The sequence below is a fragment of the Lynx rufus genome, unplaced genomic scaffold, assembly GCF_022079265.1.
Source record: "Lynx rufus isolate CCGP_SWC_20201006 ecotype Redwood Valley unplaced genomic scaffold, mLynRuf1.p SCAF_34, whole genome shotgun sequence".
NCBI lineage: Eukaryota > Metazoa > Chordata > Mammalia > Carnivora > Felidae > Lynx > Lynx rufus.
In genome coordinates, this window is record NW_025814850.1 from 3,939,623 (window position 1) to 3,966,845 (window position 27,223).

The 27,223-nt window shown below is 43.0% G+C and overlaps 1 protein-coding gene across 1 annotated transcript in view; it reads right to left on the reverse strand.

Moving 5' to 3' along the window:
- Positions 1 to 8,159: 8,159 nt before the first annotated feature.
- The window catches only part of LOC124522069 (uncharacterized), a 144,216-nt gene continuing 125,152 nt past the window's right edge, over positions 8,160 to 27,223 (reverse strand). The window contains exons 54-58 of the mRNA XM_047093256.1: positions 26,393 to 26,446; positions 25,582 to 25,686; positions 18,216 to 18,269; positions 16,792 to 16,896; positions 8,160 to 8,402 (exon numbers count right to left, since the gene is read on the reverse strand). Coding sequence (XP_046949212.1) covers positions 8,335 to 8,402; positions 16,792 to 16,896; positions 18,216 to 18,269; positions 25,582 to 25,686; positions 26,393 to 26,446 — 386 coding nt within the window. The 3' untranslated portion in view covers positions 8,160 to 8,334. The remainder of the gene's footprint in view (positions 8,403 to 16,791; positions 16,897 to 18,215; positions 18,270 to 25,581; positions 25,687 to 26,392; positions 26,447 to 27,223) is intronic.

Genomic DNA, 27,223 nt, shown 5'->3' on the forward strand with positions numbered 1-27,223 from the left:
TCAACTTCCATCATTCTCCTTATCTGGGACAGAAGTTTCAGAGTAATATCTGAGTTTTCTCTTTCCCGTGCACACCCCACCCGCGACTGTCATCAGTTAGTCTATCTTGTCACTTCCTCCTTTGCAGTGCTCTCAAGGCTTTTCTTTCTACTCTTTTCAGCCACTCTGATTCGGCCCCTTGTTACTTGACTCCCAGGTTTTGTTAGAACATTCTATCTGGTCTCGCTGGACCAAGCTCTCCTCTCCAGATCGCCCTACATGGGGAACTGAAAATAATCGTCTTGTTTCAATGGTCTGTATCTCATGCTTGAAAACTTTCAGTGGCTCTCTAGAACTCAGAATGTAACGTTCAAACCTCTCTAGCTGATAGTCAAGGTTTCTCGTAATTGGATCTTTAACTGCTAAACCTAATTCTTGATTCCTGATCATTCCTGCAGCCGTGCCTTTGCCTAGACTTATACCCATTTTTTCTCTATTTAACACATCAGAGCCACTCTTTAAGTCTCAGCTAAAGTGTTAGCTTATCCATGCAGCTCTCCCTGACCTCCATACTCCACTGATTACAGAGTCTGCTGAATTCCAATACCCATGGTACCTCTTTTAGTACTTAATTACATGCCACCTCCCTTTTTATGACCATTTCCTTTCTTCCCACCTGTCATTTCATGTTCTGAAGACGATTGCATCCTAGTGTGGCGCCCATCGTACTTACTCTTGGGTTGGGCCCAAACTGAGTACTGTATGTGGAAGGCCGGGGGTCAAAGATGAGGTCTGGGGAATCAAAATAATAGCAGCTAACACTCATATTTTGCCAGGCACTGATCCAAGTGCTTCATATGTATTACCTCATCTGGATCTCACAATAATCCCATGAGATGGTAACTATCATAATTTCCATTTCACAGAAAAGGAAACTGAGTCACAAAGCTAATAGATGACAGACCTCGGCCCAAACGCAGGCAATCTAGTTCCAGGATCTCTACTCTTCACTACTCTGTTGTATCCTATTATAGAGGATGGAGCAAAAATGGGAGAGTAGAGGTTAAGGAATGAAATAATGGGGCTAAAAACTGGATAAGGAAAAAGAATAAGGACAATTACAAGTAAAAGATGGGAGAAGGGCGAACAGTAGTAAAAAGGAAAATGAAGATAAGGGATAGTTGACAAAGAAAAGGTAAAAACAGAAAGTCAGTCAACGTGGTTGGGGAGATGAGGAAGGCCCAGGACGACATTGAGGAAGAGACTGCCATGTCAAGCAGGAGACAGAGAACAAACAAGTAAAGGCGATTCTTACAAGATGGTGAAGGTGCCGTTGTAGGTGTCGGGCTCCGGCACGGGCACTCTGCGGAGCCTCTGCTGTAGGCTGAGACCAACACACGACAGTGTCTCATCTTTGCAGGTACAACGCTCACATATTTTGAGGTGTGTGGTGGCATTCTGTTCTGGTTGCCAAGTTAAAGTTGTGTATGCCTTTTCTGAGGTATAGTTTACAAAATGCACCACAGAATGTTGAGTTGTTGGAGGAAAACCTGTCTCAAATGACTCTGGTTGCTGACTTACAGGAATTTCTAGGTCCGTAGGTGGAACCGTGACTTCAGTCAGGTTTCGATGTTGACTCTGAACCTGTTCTGGATGTGCAAATGTCACCTCAAGGTCCTTTGGGGGAGGAGTTGTAGTCTTCTTCAGGGTTGTCGAATGTTCAGCCTCCGTAATAGGTTCTGGAGTTATAGTAAGCTCCACATGACGAAATGGGATGATGGGTGATGCTGGATGCTGACCTTGATCCTTACTTGGAGTTGGAACTGTCACTTCCTGCTGGAATGGATATTGAACTACAACCTCCTTAGGTGGCTCTGGAGGCTGAGTTGGGGTGTCTCGCGTGGTTGGAGAAGGTTCAGTCTCCACACTGGATCCTGCAGTTACAGTAAGTTCCAGGTCCAGAGGTGGAACTGTGACTTCAGTCAGGTTTGGATGCTGACTCTGAACCTGCTCTGGATGTGCAAGTGTCACCTCAAGGTCCTTTGGAGGAGGAGCTGTAGTCTCCTTCATGGGTGTAGAATGTTCAGCCTCTGTAGTAGGTTCTGGAGTTATGGTAAGCCCCAAGTCCACATGATGAGCTGTGACACTGGGCAATGTTGGTTGCTGAACTTGATCCTTACTTGGAGTAGGAACTGTCACTTCCTGTTGGGATGGATACTGAACAACCTCCTTAGGTGGCTCTGGAGGCTGGGTTGGGGTCTCTTGCATGGTTAGAGAAGGTTCAGTCTCTGTAGTGGATTCTGGAGTTATGGGAAGCCCTGGGTCCAAAGGTTTAACTGGGACTTTAGTTACGGTTGGATGCTGAATGTGCTCTGAATGTGGAAATGTCACCTCAAGGTCCTCTGGAGGAGCGGTAGTCTGCTGCAGGGCTGAGGGATGTTTAACATCCGTAGGGGGTTCTGTAGTTACAGTAAGCACCAAGTCCAAAGGCTGAACTGTTACATTCGGCAACCACAGACGCTGAGCTTGATCCTGATCTGGTGTTGGAACTGCTGCCTCTTGATATACTGGAGGTTGAGCTACAAGTTCCGTAGGCGGCTCTGGAGGCTGATCTGGGGTCTGTTGAGTTTTGGCCTTATTCAAGGTTGAATGCTGAACCTGAACCTGCTCTAGATGTGCAAATGTTACCTCAAGGTCCTTTGGAGGAGCTGTAGTTTTCTTCAGGGCTGTAGAAGCTTTAACCTCCATAGTGGGTTCTGGAGTTATGGTAAGCTCTAGGTCCAAAGGCTGAACTGTTACATTAGGTGACAATGGATGACGAGCTTGATCCAGACCTGGAGTTGGAACTGTCACCTCCCGAAACAGTGGAGGCTGAACTACAACCTCCTTAGGTGGCTCTGAAGGGTGACCTGGGATCTCTTGCGTGGTTGAAGTTTCAACCTCTGTAGTGGGTTCTGGAGTTATGGTCAGTTCCAGGTCTAAAGGCTGAACTCTGACTTCAGTCAAATTTGGATGCTGAGCCTGGACCTGCTCTGGATGTGGAGGGGTCACCTCAGTGTCCTCTGGAGGAGCTATAGTCTGCTGCATGATTGTAGAATGCTCAGCCTCCACAGTAGGTTCTGGAGTTACAGTAAGCTCCAGGTCAGCAGGCTGAACAGTAACATTGGGCAAGTTTGGATGCTGAGCTTGCTCTTGTCCTAGAGGTGGAACTGTCACCTCATTATGGACTGGGGGTTGTGCTACAACCTCCTCAGGTGGCTCTGGAGGCTGAACTGGGGCCTCCTGCTGGGCTGGAGGAGTTTCTGCCTCCTTAGAGGGCTCCGGAGGTTGAGTTGGAGCCTGCTGCAGAATTGGAGATGGTTCTACCTTCTCAGGGGCCTCTGAAGGCTGAGCTTGTACCTCCTGTTGTGTTAGAGAAGGTTCTATCTCCTTAAGTGGCTCGAGAGGTAGAGATAGGGTCTCCTGCTGGACTGGAGATGGTTCCACCTTCTCAGGAGGCTCTGAAGGCTGAGGTGGGGCCTCCTGCTGTGTGGAAGGTTCTACCTCCTTAGGGGGCTCAGGGGATACAACTGGGGCTTCCTGCTGAGTTGGAAAAGATTCTGCCTCATTACCGGGCTCTGAAGGCTGAGCTGGGGCCTCCTGAGGTGTGGGAGAAGGTTCCACCTCCTTAGGGGGCTCAGGGGATATAGCTGGGGACTCCTGGAGGACTGGAAACTGAGCTGGGGCCACCTGCTGGGTTGGAGACTCTGCCTCATTAGGGGGCTCTGAAGGCTGAGCTGGGGCCTCCTGCAGTGTGGGAGAAGGTTCTACCTCCTTAGGGGGCTCAGGAGATACAGCTGGGGCCTGCTGGGGGACAGGAGACTGAACCAGGGCCTCCTGCGGGGTTGGAGAAGATTCTGCCTCATTAGGGGGCTCTGAAGGCTGAGCTGGGACTTCCTGCTGAACTGGAGATGGTTCTACCTTCTCAGGAGGCTCTGAAGGCTGAGCTGGGGCCTCCTGTGGTGTGGGAGAAGGTTCTACCACCTTAGGGGGCTCAGGAGATACAGCTGGGGCCAGCTGGGGGACTACAGACTGAGCTGGGGCCTCCTGTTGGCCTGAAGCAGGTTCCACAGCCTTAGGGGGGTCTGGAGTCTGAGCTAGGACCTCTTGTTGGCCTGGAGAAGACTCATCTTCAGGGGGCTCTGGAGACTGGGAAAGACGCTTGGACTGAGCTGGAGAAAATTCAACTTGCTCAGGAGGAGATTGAGCAGGGACATCCTGCTGCTCTGGAAGAGGTTTAACCTCCTTAGTTGCCTGGGGACTTATGAAAACCCTCAGATCCACAGGTTTAACTGTGATATTAGGCGACACTGGATGCTGAGCTTCACCTGGACCTGGAGGTGAGAATGTCACCTCATGCTGTACTGGAGACTGAGCTACAACATCTGTAGAGGACCCTGGAGGCTGAGCTGGATGCTCATACTGAACTGGAAAAGACTCGACCCCGTCATTGGGCTTTGGTTGCTGAGCTGGGACCTCTTGCTGGATTGGAGAAGGTTCTATACTTGCAACAGGCACTTGAGGCAGAGCTGAGCTCTCCTGCTGGCTTGGAGAAAGTTCAATTTCCTCAGGAAAATCTTCGGGTGGAGTTGAGACTTCGTGCTGGACTGGAGAAGATTCAACATTTTCAGGGGGCGCTGGATGCTGATGTGGGACCTCCTGCTGGGTTGGAGAAGGTTCCAACTGTTCAGGGGACACTCCAGACTGAGCTGAGGCCTCTTCTCGGAGTGGAGAAGCTTCAACCTCATTAGTGGATTCTGAGGTCATGGTAACTGAAGGATCCACAGGTTTAACAGTGACATTAGGCAACAGCAGGAGCTGAGCTTGATTCTGACCTTGAGGAAAAACTGTCACCACCTGATGCTCTGGAGAGTGAGCTGGGGCCTCCTGTTGGGTCGGAGAAGGTTCAACCTCACCAGAAGGCTCCTGTTGAGTGGCAGAAGGGTTAATTTCCTCAGAGGTCTGTGGATGCTGACTTGGGGCCTCCTGATAGGTTGCAGGTTTAACTTCCCCAAGGGGATTTGGATGCTGAGTTGTGGCCTCTGACTGGGCTGGAGAAGGTTCAGTCCCCTCAAGGGGCTCTGGATACTGAGTTGGGGTCTCTGGTTGGGTTGGAAAAGGCTCACCCTCCTCTGATGCCTGAGGATACTGAGCTGGAGCCTCCTGCTGGGTTGAAGAAGGCTCAACCTCCGCAGGGGTCTGTGGATGCTGAGCTGGGGACTCCTCCTGGGTTGTAGGTGGTTCACTCCCCTCGGAGGCCTGTGGGTGCTGACCCTGGCCCTCCTCCTGGAGAGGGGAAGGTTCACCCTCTTCCTGGGCCTCTGGAGGCTGAGTCGGGGCCTCCTCCTGGGTTGAGGATGATTCACCCTCCTCAGGGGCCTGTGATTGCTGAGCTAGGGCCTCCTGCTGGGTTGTAGAAGGTTCAACTTCTCCAGGATATTCTGGATACTGAACTGGGGTCTCCTGCTGTGTTGGAAGTTTCTCCTGTGTGGTAGATTCTGGAAATTGCGTTGGAGTCTCCTGTTGAACTGGCAAAGATTCAACCTCAGGGGACTGTGGAGGCAGAGTTGGGGCTTCATGCTGGGTTTCAAAAGGTTCCACATTAAGAGGCACTGAGGGCTGAGCTATAGTCTCGTGCTGAACTGGAGAAGGTCCCACCTCTGTAGTGGGTTCTGCACTCATGGTAAGATGCACATCTGGAGGTTTCAAACTGACATTGGGCAGGTTTAAATGTTGATCACGGTAGTGACCTGGAGGTGAAACTGTCATCTTATGATGCCATGGAGGTTGAGCTGGGTGCTCCTGCTGGGTTGGAGAAGGTTCCACCTCCCTGGAAGGCAGCTCTGGAGGCTGAGCTGGTTGCTCTTGCAGGGTTGCAGAAGATTCTATCTCCCCTGGAGACTGAGCTGGAGTCTCCTGCTGGGTTGAAGATTCTGCCTCATTAAGGAGCTCTGCAAGCTGAGCGGAGACCTCCTCCTGGGTTGGAGAAAGTTCAGCTTCTCCAAAAGGGTCTGGAAGCTGAGCTGGGGGTTCCTGTTTGCTTAGAGAAGGCTTAGCTTCCTCAGGAGGCACTGAAGGCTGAGCTGGGGTCTCCTGCTGCCTTAGAGAAGGATCAATCACCCCAGGAGGCTCGGAAGGCTGACCTGGGGTCTCCTGCTCACTTGAAGGCTCAACCTCCTCTGGAGGCTTAACCGAGGTCTCTTGCTGGGTTAGAGAAAGTTCTGCTTCCTCAGTATGTTCAAGAGGCTGAGGTGGGGCCTCTTGCTGGGCTATAGAAGATTCAACACCTTTATCAGGCCCTGGAGTTGTGGTAAATTCCACATCTAAAGGCTTACCTGTAACCCTGGGAAACATTAAATAATCTGGATACTGACCTAGAGGTAGAGATGTCACCTCATCACTTATGCAAGTTGAGTTAAATACTCGATAGGGAACTCTGGAACTAGAGTTGGGGCCTCCTGCTGGACTGGGGTAGGCTCAACCTCCTCGAGGCGCTCTGCAGGCTGAGCAGGGGCCTCCTGCTGGACTGGGGTAGGTCCAGCCTCCTTAGGGTGCTCCGCAGGCTGAGTTAGAGTTATGGTAAGATCCAGAGGTTTAACAGTGACATTGGGGAAGCTTGGCTTCTGAGCTTCACTCTGACTTGGAGACAGCACATTTACTTCATGATGTGCTAACAGTTGAGATATGATGTCCTTAGATGGCTCTGGAGGCTGAGCAGGGGCCTCCTGGGGGGTTGGAGAAGGTTCCACTTCCTCGGGGGCCTCTGTAGGTTGAGCTGAGGCTTCCTGCTGGACTGAAGAAGGTTCGCCCTCTTCAGGGGTACTTGAAGGCTCAGCTGGGGCCTCTTGTGGGTTTGCTGAATTTCCATCCTTAAGGGACTCTGGACGCGGAGATGGAGCCTCCTGCTCAAGTAGAGATGTTTCTGTCTCTTCAGGGGGCTCTGGATGCTGAGCCTGAGCCTCCCCTTGGGGCAAAAAAGATTCAGCTTCCTCAGGGGACTCTAGATGACTTGGGGTCTTCTGCAAGGGTGGAGGAATTTCAGCCTCCTCAGAGAAGTTTGGAAGTTGATCTGGTCCCCCTGGGAAACCCATAGGTAGGTTCTCCTCAGGATATAGGAGACCCATATTGGAATCTAAATAATCATCCTGCAGCTGTTGTTGTAGGTGCTCTTTATTTGCAGATTGGTTTGGAGTTCCAACAACTTTGGCAAGCCTTCGATGCTGAGCTAGATCTTTCTTCAGGTTTAGGGGTGAAACAATAAACTTTGTTGGCTTTGAACTCTGACTATCCAGAAATGGAACGAGTATTTCAAATGATTGGTGATCTTCGGCCTGATCTAAACCTAAGTTTTAGTCTTACTTTTGAGTTGAGGAGGCGGAGCTATGGTCTGATTCTGATCCCAACCTGGCATTGGAACCACCTCTGGGAGCCTTTGATGCTGGGTTAGCTGGTCATTCAGATCCTCATCTGGCCCTGGGGGTAGTTCTCCAACGGAATCCGTGTCCAGGAATGGAACCAAAGTCTCAGTCAACTCCTTAGGCGGGGCCAACATCTGGGCCGGAGCAGAGGACCCCAGGTAATTCAAGCCCACCGGCTCAGCTGGGGGTGTAAGTACCTGGGGCGATTCGGGTGGGGGATCAGACGAGCGCGAAGACCAGGGCTCAGCCGCCTCCAGGGGGTCGGAGGTCAGCTGGGCAGGGTCCAGGGCCCACTCCGGAGGCTGAGCTGCCTGGACCAGCAGCCACAACGGTTGCCACATAAGGACAAGCAGTGGGACCAACAGGCGCAGCCGGGACATGACCTGCGGAGGCTCCGGGGCGCAGCGACCCAGGCGAGTGGGGTACTGGCGCTGGGCCCTGAGCGGGAGCCAAACCATTATGGCAGCCCCGTGATGCGCGCGCGCACTGTTAGCAACTGCGCGCCCCTCCCCCGCCTACGTCCCACCCTTTATTTACGCCACCTTTATTAGCTCCCTGGAGATGGGCTCCGCACCACCAGAGCGGGCCCTTTTCCCAGAATCACTTGGGGCCCAGGCCTCCCTCCACCCTGCAAAGGCCACCACTCCCTCCCCCCCCCCCCCGCACTACCCCCTTCCCCCCCTTCCCCCCCCTTCTTCCCCCCCCCCCCCCCCCCCCCCCCGGGCTGCTCACAGCAAGGTAGTACTTGGACTCAGATCTGGGTGGCCCCGGACTCCCGCAGCTCTGAGGGGTGGAAGGGTGGGGGAGTGGAGCAGAGCTTCCAAGGAAGCCACAGGACCTGGCATCCTGGGAAATTAAAAAATGCTAGTCCAGCTCTAGCAATTTGAACTCTTGCTCTTCAAAGCTTAAATCCGAGAGACGTTCTTCCTCCCCCTGGCCATACTGCTTCCAAGAAAAGTAGCTGACCTGAAAAATAAGCACCAGTTAGGGCGATGGGAAGGGGAACACACTTCACAGTCAGATATTCTAAAATGTTGCCATTTCCTCTAAATTCTCAATACCCATGGCTGATTATTAACTCACCACTCTGTTAGATGGGGGCCTACCACTGAATCTGCGATGGCCCCAAAATGTCTGTAGGAGGAGTTTTGGGGGAGCGCTGAGCAATTCATTCTGGGAAAGAGGGCCGGAAACCAATTCTAGCCCTTTATTTACACTGGGTGGGAAAACTTCCCCCATCTCATCTTGACTGGACATAGCCATTGATCTAGAAAAAGTAACAAGGCCACTTTTCAGAGGTCCACTCTGTGTGCCCACATGGAGAAGGCACTTAGGATGTTAAAGTCAGCATGTTAAACAATTTTCTTGAAATACTGTAACTAGCACTGAGTTTACTTCCTTCACAGCCCCTTTTATAATGTATTTTTAGTCCTTGCTTATGGTCTGGCACAACCTCTAGCATGTAAAATGCAAGAGAGAGGGGGTTTTTATCTTAATCCCAATGTCTAGCACACAGGAATAGTTTTTATATGGAACTGATTCCAAGACTGGCCTCGTGTAGGAATGGATCTGTTGTTATAATCAGATTTCTGAAATCTTTAGCAGCGATGCTGAGTCTTTTTCTCATCTTTTCACCTTTTTCAGGAAGCTAGACTTTTTTTTTTTTTAATTTTTTTTTTCCCCTGAGAGACAGAAAGCGTGAGCGGAGGAGAGGGACAGAGGGAGAGACAGAGAGAATCCCAAGTAGGCTCCACGCTCAGCACAGAGCCCGACGTGAGGCTGACCCCACAAACTCTGGGATCGTGACCTGACCCAAAATCAAGAGTCGGATGCTCAACCTATGGAGCCACCCAGGCACCCCAGGAAGCTAGACTTCTTAAAGCCTAAACTTGGAAACGTCTGAAGTTTCCTCGACTGGTTTGATTTAGATTCAATTAACATTATTATTTTGCACGAAAAATCTTCCAGTGCTTTTTCAGAAAGTAACCATCTTCTCTTTCTCCACTCTCTTCCCTTCAAAACAAACTTTGCAATGGTGGGGTGAGTCAAATATTCAGAAATCTAGGGGCGGCTGGGTGGCTCAGCTGGCTGAGTGCCTGATTTCGGCTCAGGTCATGATCTCGCAGTCTGTGAGTTCGAGCCCTGCATCAGGCTCTGTGCTGACAGCTCCGAGCCTGGAGCCTGCTTCAGATTCTGCATCTCCCTCTCTCTCTGCCCCTCCCCAGCTCACGCTCTTTCTCACTCTCAAAAATAAATAAACATTAAAAAAAAAATCTAAAAAAAAAATTCACAAATCTAGCCCCAAATTAAGCTCTCAATGACATGAAACACATTTTTGCTCCTTTTTTTTTTTAACATTCTGTATGTGGCACATTAGTATTTTCTTTTAGAAATTATTTTGGCGAGGAGAGAGGGAAGATGGCGGCGTAGGAGGACGCTGGGCTCACCGCGCATCCTGCTGATCACTTAGATTCCACCTACACCTGCCTAAATAACCCAGAAAACCGCCAGAGGATTAGCAGAACGGAGTCTCCGGAGCCAAGCACAGACGAGAGGCCCACGGAAGAGGGTAGGAAGGACGGCGAGGCGGTGCGCGCTCCACGGACTGGTGGGAGGGAGCCGGGGCGGAGGGGCGGCCCGCCGGCCAAGCAGAGCCCCCGAGTGTGGCTGGCAAAAGCGGAGGGGCCTGACGGACTGTGTTCCAACAGCAAGCGCGACTTAGCGTCTGGGAGGTCATAAGTTAACAGCTCTGCTCGGAAAGCGGGAAGGCTGGAGGACAAAGGGAGGGAGAGCTGCTGAGCCCCCGGACGACAGAGCTCAGTTTGGCGGGGAACAAAGGCGCTCGCCAGCGCCATCTCCCCCGCCCATCCCCCAGCCAAAATCCCAAAGGGAACCAGTTCCTGCCAGGGAACTTGCTCGCTGCGCGCAAACACCCAACTCTGTGCTTCTGTGGAGCCAAACCTCCGGCAGCGGATCTGACTCCCTCCCGCTGCCACAGGGTCCCTCCTGAAGTGGATCACCTAAGGAGAAGCGAGCTAAGCCTGCCCCTCCTGCCCCCGTGCACCTTGCCTACCCACCCCAGCTAATACGCCAGATCCCCAGCATCACAAGCCTGGCAGTGTGCAAGTAGCCCAGACGGGCCACGCCACCCCACAGTGAATCCCGCCCCTAGGAGAGGGGAAGAGAAGGCACACACCAGTCTGACTGTGGCCCCAGCGGTGGGCTGGGGGCAGACATCAGGTCGGACTGCGGCCCCGCCTACCAACTCCAGTTATACACCACAGCACGGGGGAAGTGCCCTGCAGGTCCTCACCACTCCAGGGACCATCCAAAATGACCAAGCGGAAGAATTCCCCTCAGAAGAATCTCCAGGAAATAACAACAGCTAATGAACTGATCAAAAAGGATTTAAATAATATAACAGAAAGTGAATTTAGAATAATAGTCATAAAATTAATCGCTGGGCTTGAAAACAGTATAGAGGACAGCAGAGAATCTCTTGCTACAGAGATCAAGGGACTAAGGAACAGTCACGAGGAGCTGAAAAGCGCTTTAAACAAAAGGCAAAACAAAATGGAAACGACGACAGCTCGGATTGAAGAGGCAGAGGAGAGAATAGGTGAACTAGAAGATAAAGTTATGGAAAAAGAGGAAGCTGAGAGAAAGAGAGATAAAAAAATCCAGGAGTATGAGGGGAAAATTAGAGAACTAAGTGATACACTAAAAAGACATAATATACGCATAATTGGTATCCCAGAGGAGGAAGAGAGAGGGAAAGGTGCTGAAGGGGTACTTGAAGAAATTATAGCTGAGAACTTCCCTGAACTGGGGAAGGAAAAAGGCATTGAAATCCAAGAGGCACAGAGAACTCCCTTCAGACGTAACTTGAATTGATCTTCTGCACGACATATCATAGTGAAACTGGCAAAATACAAGGATAAAGAGAAAATTCTGAAAGCAGCAAGGGATAAACGTGCCCTCACATATAAAGGGAGACCTATAAGACTCGTGACTGATCTCTCTTTTGAAACTTGGCAGGCCAGAAAGAATTGGCACGAGATCTTCGGTGTGCTAAACAGAAAAAATATGCAGCCGAGAATCCTTTATCCAGCAAGTCTGTCATTTAGAATGGAAGGAGAGATAAAGGTCTTCCCAAACAAACAAAAACTGAAGGAATTCGTCACCACTAAACCAGCCCTACAAGAGATCCTAAGGGGGACCCTGTGAGACAAAGTGCCAGAGACATCACTACAAGCATAAAACCTACAGACATCACAATGACTCTAAACCCATATCTTTCTATAACACTGAACGTAAATGGATTAAATGCGCCAACCAAAAGACATAGGGTATCAGAATGGATTAAAAAACAAGACCCATCTATTTGCTGTCTACAAGAGACTCATTTTAGACCTGAGGACACCTTTAGATTCAGACTGAGGGGATGGAGAACTATTTATCATGCTACTGGAAGCCAAAAGAAAGCTGGAGTAGCCATACTTATATCAGACAAACTAGACTTTAAATTAAAGGCTGTAACAAGAGATGAAGAAGGGCATTATATAATAATTACAGGGCCTATCCATCGGGAAGAGCTAACAATTATAAATGTCTATGCGCCGAATACCGGAGCCCCCAAATATATAAAACAATTACTCATAAACATAAGCAACCTTATTGATAAGAATGTGGTAATTGCAGGGGACTTTAACACCCCACTTACAGAAATGGATAGATCATCTAGACACACGGTCAATAAAGAAACAAGGGCCCTGAATGAGACATTGGATCAGATGGACTTGACAGATATATTTAGAACTCTGCATCCCAAAGCAACAGAATATACTTTCTTCTCGAGTGCACATGGAACATTCTCCAAGATAGATCGTCTACTGGGTCACAAAACAGCCCTTCATAAGTTTACAAGAATTGAAATTATACCATGCATACTTTCAGACCACAATGCTATGAAGCTTGAAATCAACCACAGGAAAAAGTCTGGAAAACCTCCAAAAGCATGGAGGTTAAAGAACACCCTACTAACGAATGAGTGGGTCAACCAGGCAATTAGAGAAGAAATTAAAAAATATATGGAAACAAGCGAAAATGAAAATACAACAATCCAAACGCTTTGGGACGCAGCGAAGGCAGTCCTGAGAGGAAAATACATTGCAATCCAGGCCTATCTCAAGAAACAAGAAAAATCCCAAATACAAAATCTAACAGCACACCTAAAGGAAATAGAAGCAGAACAGCAAAGGCAGTCTAAACCCAGCAGAAGAAGAGAAATAATAAAGATCAGAGCAGAAATAAACAATATAGAATCTAAAAAAACTGTAGAGCAGATCAACGAAACCAAGAGTTGGTTTTTTGAAAAAATTAACAAAATTGACAAACCTCTAGCCAGGCTTCTCACAAAGAACAGGGAGATGACCCAAATAGATAAAATCATGAATGAAAATGGAATTATTACAACCAATCCCTCAGAGATACAAACAATTATCAGGGAATACTATGAAAAATTATATGCCAACAAATTGGACAACCTGGAAGAAATGGACAAATTCCTAAACACCCACACTCTTCCAAAACTCAATCAGGGGGAAATAGAAAGCTTGAACAGACCCATAACCAGTGAAGAAATTGAATCGGTTATCAAAAATCTCCCAACAAATAAGAGTCCAGGACCAGATGGCTTCCCAGGGGAGTTCTACCAGACGTTTAAAGCAGAGATAATACCTATCCTTCTCAAGCTATTCCAAGAAATAGAAGGGGAAGGAAAACTTCCAGACTCATTCTATGAAGCCAGTATTACTTTGGTTCCTAAACCAGACAGAGACCCAGTAAAAAAAGAGAACTACAGGCCAATATCCCTGATGAATATGGATGCAAAAATTCTCAATAAGATACTAGCAAATCGAATTCAACGGCATATAAAAAGAATTATTCACCATGACGAAGTGGGATTCATTCCTGGGATGCAGGGCTGGTTCAACATTCGCAAATCAATCAACGTGATACATCACATTAACAAACAAAAAAAGAGAAGAACCATATGATCCTGTCAATTGATGCAGAAAAGGCCTTTGACAAAATCCAGCACCCTTTCTTAATAAAAACCCTTGAGAAAGTCGGGATAGAAGGAACATACTTAAAGATCATAAAAGCCATTTATGAAAAGCCCACAGCTAACATCATCCTCAATGGGGAAAAACTGAGAGCTTTTTCCCTGAGATCAGGAACACGACAGGGATGCCCACTCTCACCGCTGTTGTTTAACATAGTGTTGGAAGTTCTAGCATCAGCAATCAGACAGCAAAAGGAAATCAAAGGCATCAAAATTGGCAAAGATGAAGTCAAGCTTTCGCTTTTTGCAGATGACATGATATTATACATGGAAAATCCGATAGACTCCACCAAAAGTCTGCTAGAACTGATACATGAATTCAGCAAAGTTGCAGGATATAAAATCAATGTACAGAAATCAGTTGCATTCTTATACACTAATAATGAAGCAACAGAAAGACAAAGAAAGAAACTGATCCCATTCACAATTGCACCAAGAAGCATAAAATACCTAGGAATAAATCTAACCAAAGATGTAAAAGATCTGTATGCTGAAAACTATAGAAAACTTATGAAGGTAATTGAAGAAGATTTAAAGAAATGGAAAGACATTCCCTGCTCATGGATTGGAAGAATAAATATTGTCAAAATGTCAATACTACCCAAAGCTATCTACACATTCAATGCAATCCCAATCAAAATTGCACCAGCATTCTTCTCGAAACTAGAACAAGCAATCCTAAAATTCATATGGAACCACAAAAGGCCCCGAATAGCCAAAGGAATTTTGAAGAAGAAGACCAAAGCAGGAGGCATCACAATCCCAGACTTTAGCCTCTACTACAAAGCTGTCATCATCAAGACAGCATGGTATTGGCACAAAAACAGACACATAGACCAATGGAATAGAATAGAAACCCCAGAACTAGACCCACAAACGTATGGCCAACTCATCTTTGACAAAGCAGGAAAGAACATCCAATGGAAAAAAGACAGTCTCTTTAACAAATGGTGCTGGGAGAACTGGACAGCAACATGCAGAAGGTTGAAACTAGACCACTTTCTCACACCATTCACAAAAATAAACTTAAAATGGATAAAGGACCTGAATGTGAGACAGGAAACCATCAAAACCTTAGAGGAGAAAGCAGGAAAAGACCTCTCTGACCTCAGCCGTAACAATCTCTTACTCGACTCATCCCCAAAGGCAAGGGAATTAAAAGCAAAAATGAATTACTGGGACCTTATGAAGATAAAAAGCTTCTGCACAGCAAAGGAAACAACCAACAAAACTAAAAGGCAACCAACGGAATGGGAAAAGATATTTGCAAATGACATATCGGACAAAGGGCTAGTATCCAAAATCTATAAAGAGCTCACCAAACTCCACACCCGAAAAACAAATAACCCAGGGAAGAAATGGGCAGAACACATGAATAGACACTTCTCTAAAGAAGACATCCGGATGGCCAACAGGCACATGAAAAGATGTTCAACGTCGCTCCTTATCAGGGAAATACAAATCAAAACCACACTCAGATATCACCTCACGCCAGTCAGAGTGGCCAAAATGAACAAATCAGGAGACTATAGATGCTGGAGAGGATGTGGAGAAACGGGAACCCTCTTGCACTGTTGGTGGGAATGCAAATTGGTGCAGCCGCTCTGGAAAGCAGTGTGGGGGTTCCTCAGAAAATTAAAAATAGACCTACCCTATGACCCAGCAATAGCACTGCTAGGAATTTATCCAAGGGATACAGGAGTACTGATGCATAGGGGCACTTGTACCCCAATGTTTATAGCAGCACTCTCAACAATAGCCAAATTATGGAAAGAACCTAAATGTCCATCAACTGATAAATGGATAAAGAAATTGTGGTTTATATACACAATGGAATACTACGTGGCAATGAGAAAAAATGAAATATGGCCTTTTGTAGCAACGTGGATGGAACTGGAGAGTGTGATGCTAAGTGAAATAAGCCATACAGAGAAAGACAGATAACATATGGTTTCACTTTTATGTGGATCCTGAGAAACTTAACAGAAACCCATGGGGGAGGGGAAGGAAAAAAAAAAAAAAAGAGGTTAGAGTGGGAGAGAGCCAAAGCATAAGAGACTGTTAAAAACTGAGAACAAACTGAGGGTTGATGGGGGTAGGAGGGAGGGGGAGGGTGGGTGATGGGTATTGAGGAGGGCACCTTTTGGGATGAGCACTGGGTGTTGTATGCAAACCAATTTGACAATAAATTTCATATATTAAAAAAAATAAAATAAAATAAAATTTCTTAGACCTTCTTTTTGTTGTTGTTTTAAAATTAGGAATATGTAATAAGTATAGTTTTAAAAATCTATTTAAATTCAAGCAGTTCACAAATAATGTAGTATTGGTTTCAGGAGTAGAATTTAGTGATTCATAACTTATACATAACACCAGTGCTCATCCCAACAAGTGTCCTCCTTAATGTCCATCACCCATTTAGTCCACCTCCCCACACACCTCTTCTCCAGGAACCCTCAGTTTGTTCTCTGTATTTAAGTCTCTTATGGTTTGGGCAGAAGACTTGAATAGACACTTTTCCAGAGAAGACATCCAGATGTCTAACAGACACATGAAAAGATGCTCAAAATCACTCATCATCAGGGAAATACAAATCAAAACCACAACGAGATACCTCCTCACACCTGTCAGAATGGCTAACATTAACAACTCAGGCAACAACAGATGTTGGTGAGGATGCGGAGAAAGGGGAATACTTTTGCACTGTTGGTGGAGATGTAAACTGGTGTAGCCACTCTGGAAAACAGTATGGGGGTTCCTCTAAAAATTAGAAATAGAATTACCCTATGACCCAGCAATTGCACTTCTAGGTATTTATCCAAAGGATACAAAAATGCTGAATCTAAGGGGTACATACACCTCAATGTTTATAGCAGGGCTATCAACAATAGCTAAATTATGGAAAGAGCCCAAATATCCATCGACTGATGAATGGATAAAGATGTGCTGTATATACATGCAATAGAATATTACTCAGTGATCAGAAAGAATGAAATCTCGCCATTTACAACAATGTGGATGGAACTAGCATGTATTATGCTGAGTGAAATAAGTCAGTCAGAGAAAGACAAATGTCATATGATTTCAGTCATATGAGGAATTTAAGAAACCAAACAGATGAACATAGGGGAAGGGAAGGAAAAATAATTATAGTGCTTTTTAAAAAAGTTGTTTTAAACACACAGGACCACCTCCCTTGAAGGCTCTAAGAGTATTTGAAATGCTTACCATCAACTTGAAGATTTTTCACCAGTTCCAGGTATTCTTTAGGTGTGAATTCTATCCCAATGTCTTCCAGAATATTTTTCAGATCTTTGACGTTAACTTTTTCTCCTTCAAAAAACAGAAATGGCAAGTATCGTTGACAATATTAAGAATTACCTAAGTATTCAAAAAGATGAAACAAAACTGCCCCTGTTTAAACATCACTCTCCCCAACTGCTAGGTAAAAAGCAAAAGCACAAGACCTGCTTGGTGGAGTAAAGGGCAGGCAAAGAATTAGAATGTATTCCCTTGTCCCTAAGGGAAAGGTGCACTTTCTTAACACTGGGGATAAGAAAGCACAATTCTCAGTAAACTGGGCTTTTTAGGTAATGTCTTGCTAATTAGAATATAAAGGTTAACTTAATATTGCTCTCGGTTCCCCGCCCCCCCAAATTATTAGATTCTTTGAACAATATACCCCAGTTTTTACTTCAACTATTGTTGTGGTGATCTAGATCAAGGATTGGTGAACTTTATCTGTAAAGGGCGAGATTGTAAATATTTTAGGTTCTGCAGGGTATACAGCCTCTGTTACAGCTACTCAACTCTGCTGTTGTAGCACAAAAGCAGCCATTAATAATACATAAATGAGGAATACAAGTGTGTTCTAACACAATTTTATTTATAAAAAGAGGCAGAGGACTAGATTTGGTCCATGGGCTGTAGTTTGTTTATCCTTGATACAGATTTTCAAGTTTTTTCCCAGTGGTGAGGATCAGAAGCATTATTATAGGCAAGTATTTTAGAGGATATAGGACTTGCTACTGAGAAATGAGAAAAAAATTTTAATCCAGACAACCCAAAGATTGACTTTGGGCAATTAGACATAAGCACTTGGAACAACATCTTTGTAACCACCATGCAGGTGAGAAATAGAACATGACAACACTCTGGGGGTCTGTCATACTCTTTCCCAATCCCTATCCACAGTCTTTCTCTAGAGGTAATCACTATGCTGACTTTTTTGGACAATGATTTCTTGCTTTTCTTTATAGATTTCTCACAATGATCTTAAAAAACAAGTTATAGAACCTGCAAATTATTAGGGTTAGGGAACACTGCACACTATTTGTGATAGCATTTTTATAGAGGCAGATGAAACAAAATGAAATACTATGCTATTATTATATAGGTAATACAACTATTCTTTTTAAAAAGAATAATGAACAATATAAAATTCAGAATAGTGCTATCTCAACAAGGAGGCATGGTAAAGGAATAAGGAAACAACCATGTGTTGATGCAATGGTATTGGAACTATTCTAGCTACTTCATTGAGGTGGAGTCATGGAAATGAGTACTATACTTATGGATTATGTGTTCACTGAAAACAGGAAAATGTCATTAAAGAATTAGAATTTTAATCTTTATGATAACTTGTAACTTGCCTGTAACTGCTTTCACATCACTCATCACTTTTTTCAGAGAAACATTTCCATCAGCTGTAATACAAAACATAAAACATTCAGACCAAGACATAAGTGTTAGGAAAATTGGGACTTAGGGCCCAGTGAAAGTCCATATATTCTACTAAATAATTTGTGTTCACCTTAAATTTATATTTTCTGCTTTGAGTGCTTGATTCCTTATTAGTAAGAAGGACAATGGCATTTGGGTCATGTTCCTTGAACACAGGGTCTGAATATGACAAACGTACTATCTCCAGATACTTTCTTATAAGCATGGCAAAATATATCATTTATAGAGGCCAGCTGGTTTTGTTTTTGGTGAACTTTGCATCTAGCACAGATACTGAGCAAGGGACTTTGCATCTTCCCTCTATTTGCCATTAACATTTCTTGAGTGTTTTCATGGATAAAGAAGATGTGGTTTATATACACAATGGAATACTACGTGGCAATGAGAAAGAATGAAATATGGCCTTTTGTAGCAACGTGGATAGAACTGGAGAGTGTCATGCTAAGGGAAATAAGTCATACAGAGAAAGACAGATACCATATGTTGTGAAAACATATGGATCCTGAGAAACTTAACAGAAGACCATGGGGGAGGGGAAGGAAAAAAAAAGTTAGAGAGGGAGGGAGCCAAACCATAAGAGACTCTTAAAAACTGAAAATAAACTGAGGGTTGATGGGGGGATGGGGGGGCGGGAGGGTGGGGAGGGTGGATGATGGGCACTGATGGGGGCACCTGTTGGGATGAGCACTGGGTGTTGTACGGAAACCAATTTGACAATAAATTTCATATTAAAATTTTTTTTAAAGTTTTTAAATTTTATTTACTTATTTATTTATTTATTTTTAAGATTTTAAGTTGATTTATTTATTTTGAGAGAGAGAGAGAGAATGAATGGAGGAAGGGCAGAGAGAGAGGGGGACAGAGGATCCAAAGTGGGCTCTGTGCTGAAGCAGAGAGTCTGATGTGGGGCTCGAACTCACAAACTGTGAGATCATGACCTTAGTTGAAGTCAGATGCCTTATGAACTGAGCCATCCAGGTGCCCCTTAATTTTAAAAAAAAATGTATTTAAATCCAAGTTAGTTAACATATAGTGTAATAATGGTTTCAGGAGTTGGAATTTAGTGATTCATCACTTACATATTACTCTCAGTGCTCATCCCAACAAGTGCCCTCCTTAATGCCCATCACCCATTTAGCCCATCCCCCGCCCACCTCCCTCCATCAACCCTCAGTTTGTTTTCTGCCATTAAGATGCTCTTATACTTTGCTTCCCGCTCTCTTAAGAATCTTTTATGGGGGGCACCTGGGTGGTGGTTAAGTGTCTGACTTCAGCTCAGGTCATGATCTCAAGGTCCATGGGTTCACCCATGTCTGGCTCTGTGCTGACAGCTCAGAGCCTGGAGTCTACTTCAGATTCTGTGTCTCCCTCTCTTTCTGCCCCTCCCCTGCTCACATTCTGTCTTTCTCTCTCTCAAAAATAAATAAACACTAAAAAATTTTTTTAAAAAGAATCTTTTTATGATTTGCCTCCCTGTTTCTATCTTATTTTTTCCTTCCCTTCCCCTATGTTCACATGCTTTGTTTCTTAGATTCCACATGAGTGAAATCCTATGATATTTATCTTTCTCTGACTTATTTTCCTTAGTATAATACACTGTATCTCCATCCACGTTCTTGCAAGTGGCAAAAGGTCATTCTTTTTGATTGCTGAATAGTATTCCATTGTATATATATTTTGCATTTTCTTTATCTATTCATCAGTCGGTGGACCTTTGGGCTCTTTCCATAATTTGGCTATTGTTGACAGTACTGCTGAAACATTGGGGTGCATGTGCCCCTTTGAATCAGCATTTTTGTATCCTTTTGGTAAATACCTAGTAGTGCAGTTGGATCATGGGGTAGTTCTATTTTTAATTTTTTGAGGAAACTCTACACTGTTTTCCAAAGTGGCCACACAAGTTTGCATTCCCACCGACAGTGCAAAAGTGTTCCCCTTTCTCTGCATTCTCACTAACATCTGTTGTTTCCTGAGTTGGTAATGTTAGCCATTCTGACAGGCGTGAGGTGGTATCTCGTTGTGGTTTTGATTTGTATTTCCGTGATGATGAGTGATGTTGAGCATCTTTTCATGTGTCTGTTAGCCATCTTCATTGGAAGCCATGTCTTCACTGGAAAAGTATCTGTTCATGTCTCTTGCCCATTTCTTCACTGAGTTGATAAGTTGAGTTTGATAAGTTCTTTATAGATTTTTAGGAGCTGGTTCTTTTAAAAGATCAGCAAAATTGATAAACTAGCCAGACTCATCATCAAAAGAGAGAGAGAGAGAGAGGGAGGGAGAAAGGACTCAAACAAACAAAATCACCAGTGAAAGAAGAGAAATAACAAACAACACCACATAAATACAAACAATTATAAGAGAATATTAGAAAAAACTATACGCCGACAAATTGACAACTGAAAAGAAATGGATAAATTCCTAGAAACATATAACCTACCAAAATGGAAGCAAGAGGAAATAGAAAATTTGAAGTGAATGATTACCAGCAAGGAGATTAAATCAGTAACTAAAAAACTCTCAACAAACAAAAGACCAGGATCAGATGGCTTCACAGGTGAATCTTATCAAACATTTAAAGAATAATTAATGCCTATTCTACTCCAACTATTCCAAAAATAGAAGAAGGAAAAATTCCAAATTCATTTTATTAGGTGAGTATCACCTAGATACTAAAACCGGATAAAGACACCACTGCCAATATTTCTGATAAACATAGATGCAAAAATCTTGAACAAAATACTAAGCAAACAGAACCCAACAATACTTTTAAAAAATCATTCACCATGATCAAGTGGGATTTATTCCTAGGATGTAAGGGTGGTTCAATATTCGCAAATCAATCAACGTCATACATCACATCAACAAACGAAAGGATAAAAACCATACGATCATCTCACTAGATGCAGAAAAAGCATTTGATAAAATACAACATCCATTCATGACACAAGCCCTCAACAAAGTAGTTTTAGAGGGAACACACCTCAACATAATAAAGGTCACGTATGAAAACTCCATGGCTAACAAAGACAAGGATGTCCATTCTCACCACTTTTATTCAACATAGTACTGGAAGTCATAGCCACAGCAATTAGACAACGTAAAGAAATGAAAGGCATCCAAATTGGTAAGCAAGAAGTAAAACTCACTATTTGCAAATGACACAATACTCTATATAGAAAACCCCGGAGCCTTGTGGTTTTTCATTGCTGAGGAGACCCCAGGAAAGAAAGTGTGCAAGCTAATTTTGAGCTGCCTCTTTTTGTAGTCTTAAGAGAGCAGACCACCTGTTGTCTGACTATTACCCTCTATGTTTCTGTAGACAAGTCTTGTCTATACTTCTCACCATGGCTCAGCTCCAGACACGCTTCTTCATGCTTGTCTGGATTTGTTCAAAATCTCCAGACATGCTTTTGAACAACTTTTTTTTGGGGGGGGGGTGGGGGTGGCCAGGGTCTGCAGTCTTTTCATTACTAGCAAGATATTGTTCTTGATTCAGAGATATTCACATAGCATTTCCCACAGGTGCTTATCTTTACTTCATCTGTTGATGTACAGAGATTCTTTTTTTTTAAGTTATTTATTTTGAGAGAGAGAAAGAGCAAGTGGGAAATGGGCAGAGAGAGAGGGAGAGAGAATCCCAGGCAGGCTCCGCACCATCAGCACAGAGCCTGATATGGGGCTTGAACTCATGAATTGTGAGATCATGACCTGAGCCAAAATCAAGGGTCAGACGCTTAGCCTGCTGAACCAGCCAGGTGCCCAAGAGATTTTGATACATAGTTACTTCTAAATTACAAGACTGTCATATAGTCTTCTTGTTGAAAAAGTCTTTGAACTGGAATAAGAATTATTCTTGTAATAAGAGCTTTGCAATACCAGTATATGGATGTTTGTCGTTACCCAAACAGTTGTATATTTTTCTAAATTTGTAGACTGAACATTGATTTCTTTTTGTATAAATCTAATAAGTAAGTCATTGTTCTTAAGTTGAAGATGTAAATGATTCAGATTTCAGATTTTTAAAAAGTAAAAATCCAAATAATTTAGTGAGAGAATTCTTTCAGAAGTATTTTAGTTAATAGATGCAGGAAGAATGAAGAATTTTTACCATTTTGTAACTCCAAGTGAAATAATGGGTTTAAGTAGTGATTATCAATAGCTGCTAAAACTACTCATTAGGTAAAAGGCTGACAGAAAATATTATGATGGATGGGATCAGAATGACATCATCAGAGTCCAGATGTATATTTTCACATCATATAGAAAGAGATAAAAAAAACCCAAACAAAAACAAACAAACAAAAAAAAAAGAAAGAGATACAAGCTAATGCACTTCCTCATGTGATGCAATATGAAGCACATGATACTAGGTGTAAATATTCTTTCTGGGGAAAAAAAGCAAACCTGAAATCTAATCAAGTGTTTAGGTCTGCCTAGTGTACAGAATGTGTAGGTGGTAGAGGAACATTTAAAGAACTCCCTGGAGGGCTGCCTGTGTGGCTCAGTTGATTGAGTGTCCGACTTTGGATCAGGTCATGATCTCACAGTTCATGGGTTCAAGCCCCACATCAGGCTCTGTGCTGACAGCTTGGAGCCTGGAGCCTGGAGCCTGCTTCGGAGCCTGTGTCTCCCACTCTCTCTGCTCCTGCCCCACTTGTGCTGTCTCTCTCTCTCTCTCTCTCTCTCTCTCTCTCTCTCTCAACAATAAATAAAACATTTAAAAAAATTTGAGGAACACCCTGGAGATGTAATCAATGAAATCTAGAATGTAAGAAATATTAGAACAGATGACCCAGTTTCTTTAATAAATACATGGCAAGAAAAAAGGGAGGGGGAACTGTTAAAGTTTAAATAAAACATACTAATAATAAAGAAAACCCTACAGACTTCACCAAAAACTACTACAACTGATAAATGAATTCAGTAGTCACAGGATACAAATCAATAGTCAGAAATCTGTTGTATTTCTATACACTAATGATTAAGTAGTAGGAAGAAAAATGAAGAAAACAATCCCATTTACAACTGCACCAAAAATAACAAAATGCCTAGGAATAAACCTAATCAAAGAGGTGAAAGACCTGTACTCTGAAAACTGTAAAACACTGATGAAAGAAATTGAAGAAAACACAAATGAATGAAAAGACATTCCATGCTCATGGATTGAGAGAACAAATATTCTTAAAATGTTTATACTACCCAAAGCAACCTGTACATTATTGTAATCCTTATCAAGATATCAACACATTTTTTAACTAGAAAAAAACCCTAAAATTTATATGGAAACACAGGAGACCCCAAATAGCCAAAGCAATTTTGAAAAAGAAAAGCAAAGCTGGAGGTATCACAATTCTGGACTTCAAGTTATATTACAAAGCCGTAGTAACCAAAACAGTATGGTACTGGCACAAAAAGACACATAGATCAATGTAACAGAATAGAAAACCCAGAAATACACTCACAATTATATGGTCGATTAATCTTTGTCAAAGGAGATAAGAATATCCAATGGGGAAAAGATAGTCTCTTCAATAAATGGTGCTGGAAAAACTAAACAACCGCATGCAAAAGAATGAAACTGGACCACTTTCTTACACCATACATGAAAATAAATTCAAAATGGATTAAAGACCTAAATGTGAGACCTGAAGCCATAAAAATCCTATGAAAGAGCACAAGCAGTAATTTCTCTGGCATTAGCCATAGCAACATTTTTCTAGATGTGTCACCAGAGGCAAGGGAAACAAAAGTAAAAATAAACTATGGGGACTTCATCAAAATATAAAGCTTATGCACAACGAAGGAAACAATAAACAAAACTAAAGGCAATCTACTAAACGGGAGAAGATAATTGCAAATGACATATCCAATAAAGGGTTAGTATTAAGAATATATAAAGAACTGATACAACTCAACATTCAAAAACCAAATAATCCAATTTAAAAATGGGCAGAAGACGTGAACAGACATTTCTCCAAAGAAGACATACAGATGGCCAACAGACACATGAAAAGATGCTCAACATCACTCATCATCAGGGAAATGCTAATCAAAACTGCAATGAGATATCATCTCCCACCTGTCAGAATGGCTAAAATAAAAAACATAAGAAACAAGTTTTGGTGAGGATGTGGAGAAAAAGGAACACTCTTGCACTGTTGGCGGGAATGCAAACTGGTATAGCCAGTGTGGAAAAACAGTATGAAGGTTTCTCAGAAAAGCTAAAAATAGAACTACCCTTTGAATTGCACTACTGGATGTCTACCCAAAAAATACAAAAACACTAACTGAAAGGGATACATACACCCCTATGTTTATAGCAGCATTATTTACAATAGCCAAATTATGGAAGCAGCCCAAGGGTCCATAGAGAGATGAATGGATAAAGAAGATGTGGTAAATACACACACACACACACACACACACACACACACACACACACACACCCCAGAATATTATTCAGCCATAAAAAGAATGAAACCTTGCCATTTGCAACAACATGGATGGAGCCAGAGAGTATATATGCTAAGCAAAATAAGTTAGTCAGAGAAAGACAAATACCATATGATTTCACTCATGTGTGGAATTTAAGAACCAAAACAAGGAGAGAGAGAGAGAGAGAGAGAGAGAGAGAGAGAGAGAGAGAGAGACCGACCAAGAAATAGACTCTTAACTATAGAGAACAAACTGATGGCTACCAGAGGGGAGCTGAGTGGGGTGATCATGAAATAGGTGATGGGTATTAAGGAGTACACTTGTGATGAGTACCGAGTGAGGTATGGAATTGTTGAAATGACTATATTGTACACCTAAAATGAATATATCACTGTATATTCACTACACTGGAATTAAAATAAAAACTTAATAAAAAAGAAATTGAGCTTAACAGAGGGGGGAGTTTTGAGGGTTCAGCTCTTAGAGGGATAAGGATTAGGAAAAGGGAACCCCCCAGGGACAATGTAAGGAACAGTAACTCTGGGAGAGAACAGGAATTTATGAGGACTTTTGCAATTTACTGAGACAAGATATAAATCCCTCTGTCCTTTCCCTTCCCAAATCATCAGTAACATCTTTCCTCAATACTGATTTTGTGGAAAAGGATTCTTTTTCACAGCTGAACTCTGTACTTGAATAGTACAGAGTAAGAGACTGTTCAAGCAAGAGCTGGAGGATGGGTGCAGGTAACAAATACCTGAACATGTGTCACTTTAAAATATAAAGATCATAAATAGAACCATTAAACTGAACTCTCTGGAGGTCACAGATGCAGCTCACCATCAGCGGGTAGTAATTTTTGTAGTTCCAGACACTCCTTATCGTTGACTTCTATCCCCATGTCTCCAAGAATGTTTTTCAGATCTGTGGCATCAATCTTTTCTCCTTTGAAAATACAGAAGGTTTATAGGTGAAAATTATAGAAATTAACTACTCAGTATTATGTAAGTTTAAGAGGTTCATAAGAAAATGTTATTGACCTATAGGATATGTACTTTTAAATATACTTAAAATAGCTTATATGGCATCATTCCCAGTTGGGGATTAAAGAGTGAAAGTAAAATGGAATGTGGAAATACAGTGTGTCATTAGAAGTCAAAGCAAATTTGTTCCTAAATTATTGATATAATAAAGGCTCCCTTAATTTGGGGGATAATGAACAGAATAAAATCTAGTTACCAAATTGGATAATGAATTGCCGAAAGAAATGATTATGGCAGGAGATCTTATATTGACTTATGTAATTGATTGCTGACAAAACCACATTATCTTGAGCTTTCCAAAACTTTACCTTATTTATTCATGTGCTTACCTAAAATTTAGCTATTTACATGTAGGTGAAGACATATATACATATATGAGAAAAAAATCTGTACAGTACATAGGACATGTTATCAAAAGCAAGTCTTATAGTTTATTTTTCAAACAGATAATCCAAGATCAAATGGATTTTATCAGGCAGAAATATTTTATATTTTATAATAACTTGGTAAAATGGCAAAATTAATACGGACAATAGACTACTAGGAATATAAAATTTTAAATATAATTTATTATAAAGCATTAGGGTTTCAGTGTCATAGAAACTCACCTGTAAACTCTTTCATTTTCATTGTCACATTTTTCAGATCAACCTTCCCACCACCTGTAAGACAAAAAGCAGTCACAGACCAACAATGAGACTGTTCCTTCTGCTTTCTCTACTTATGATACCTGTCCCCCAACTAGAACATTGATATCATCTTGAATTTTAGTTCCAGACTATTATATTACATTTTTCATCATATTTACTTAGATATAAGAATGCTTTTTACAGTTTTTTCCTCCACTTTGTTTCATGCATCTCAGTTTTTTCCCCTGTATTCAGATTCTGTTACTTTGTTTACAGTCGGTTTTTTGTTCTCCTGTTAACTATTTATACATTTCTTTTGGTTCCTGATGCTGTAAAATTTTATATGACTGTTTAGGTACAGGTTGAAAATATATTTTTTAAATTTTTTAATTAAAAAAAATTTTAAGTTTATTTATTTTGAGAGAGAGAGAGCACACACACAAGCAGGGGAGGGGCAGAGAGAGAGGGAGAGAGAGAATCTCAAGCAGGCTCCACATTGGCAGCACAGAGCCTGACACAGGCCTTGATCTCACAAACCCTGAGATCATGACCTGAGCGGAGATCAAGAGTCAGACACTTAGCCAACTGAGGCATCCAGATGCCTGAAAAAAAAGTTTTTATTTGACTTAGCTCTCAGTGTTCCCTTTCAATATAGGACAACAGGGAAGGAAGGATAAGAAGAAATGAAATGATAATATATAAATAATTCTGGGAAAACATTGTATAAAACAAAAACAGTATCATCTTGAATGAGGATAAAAGTCCAAAATAAAATCGGATTATGATAGATTAAGGATGCATATTGTAATT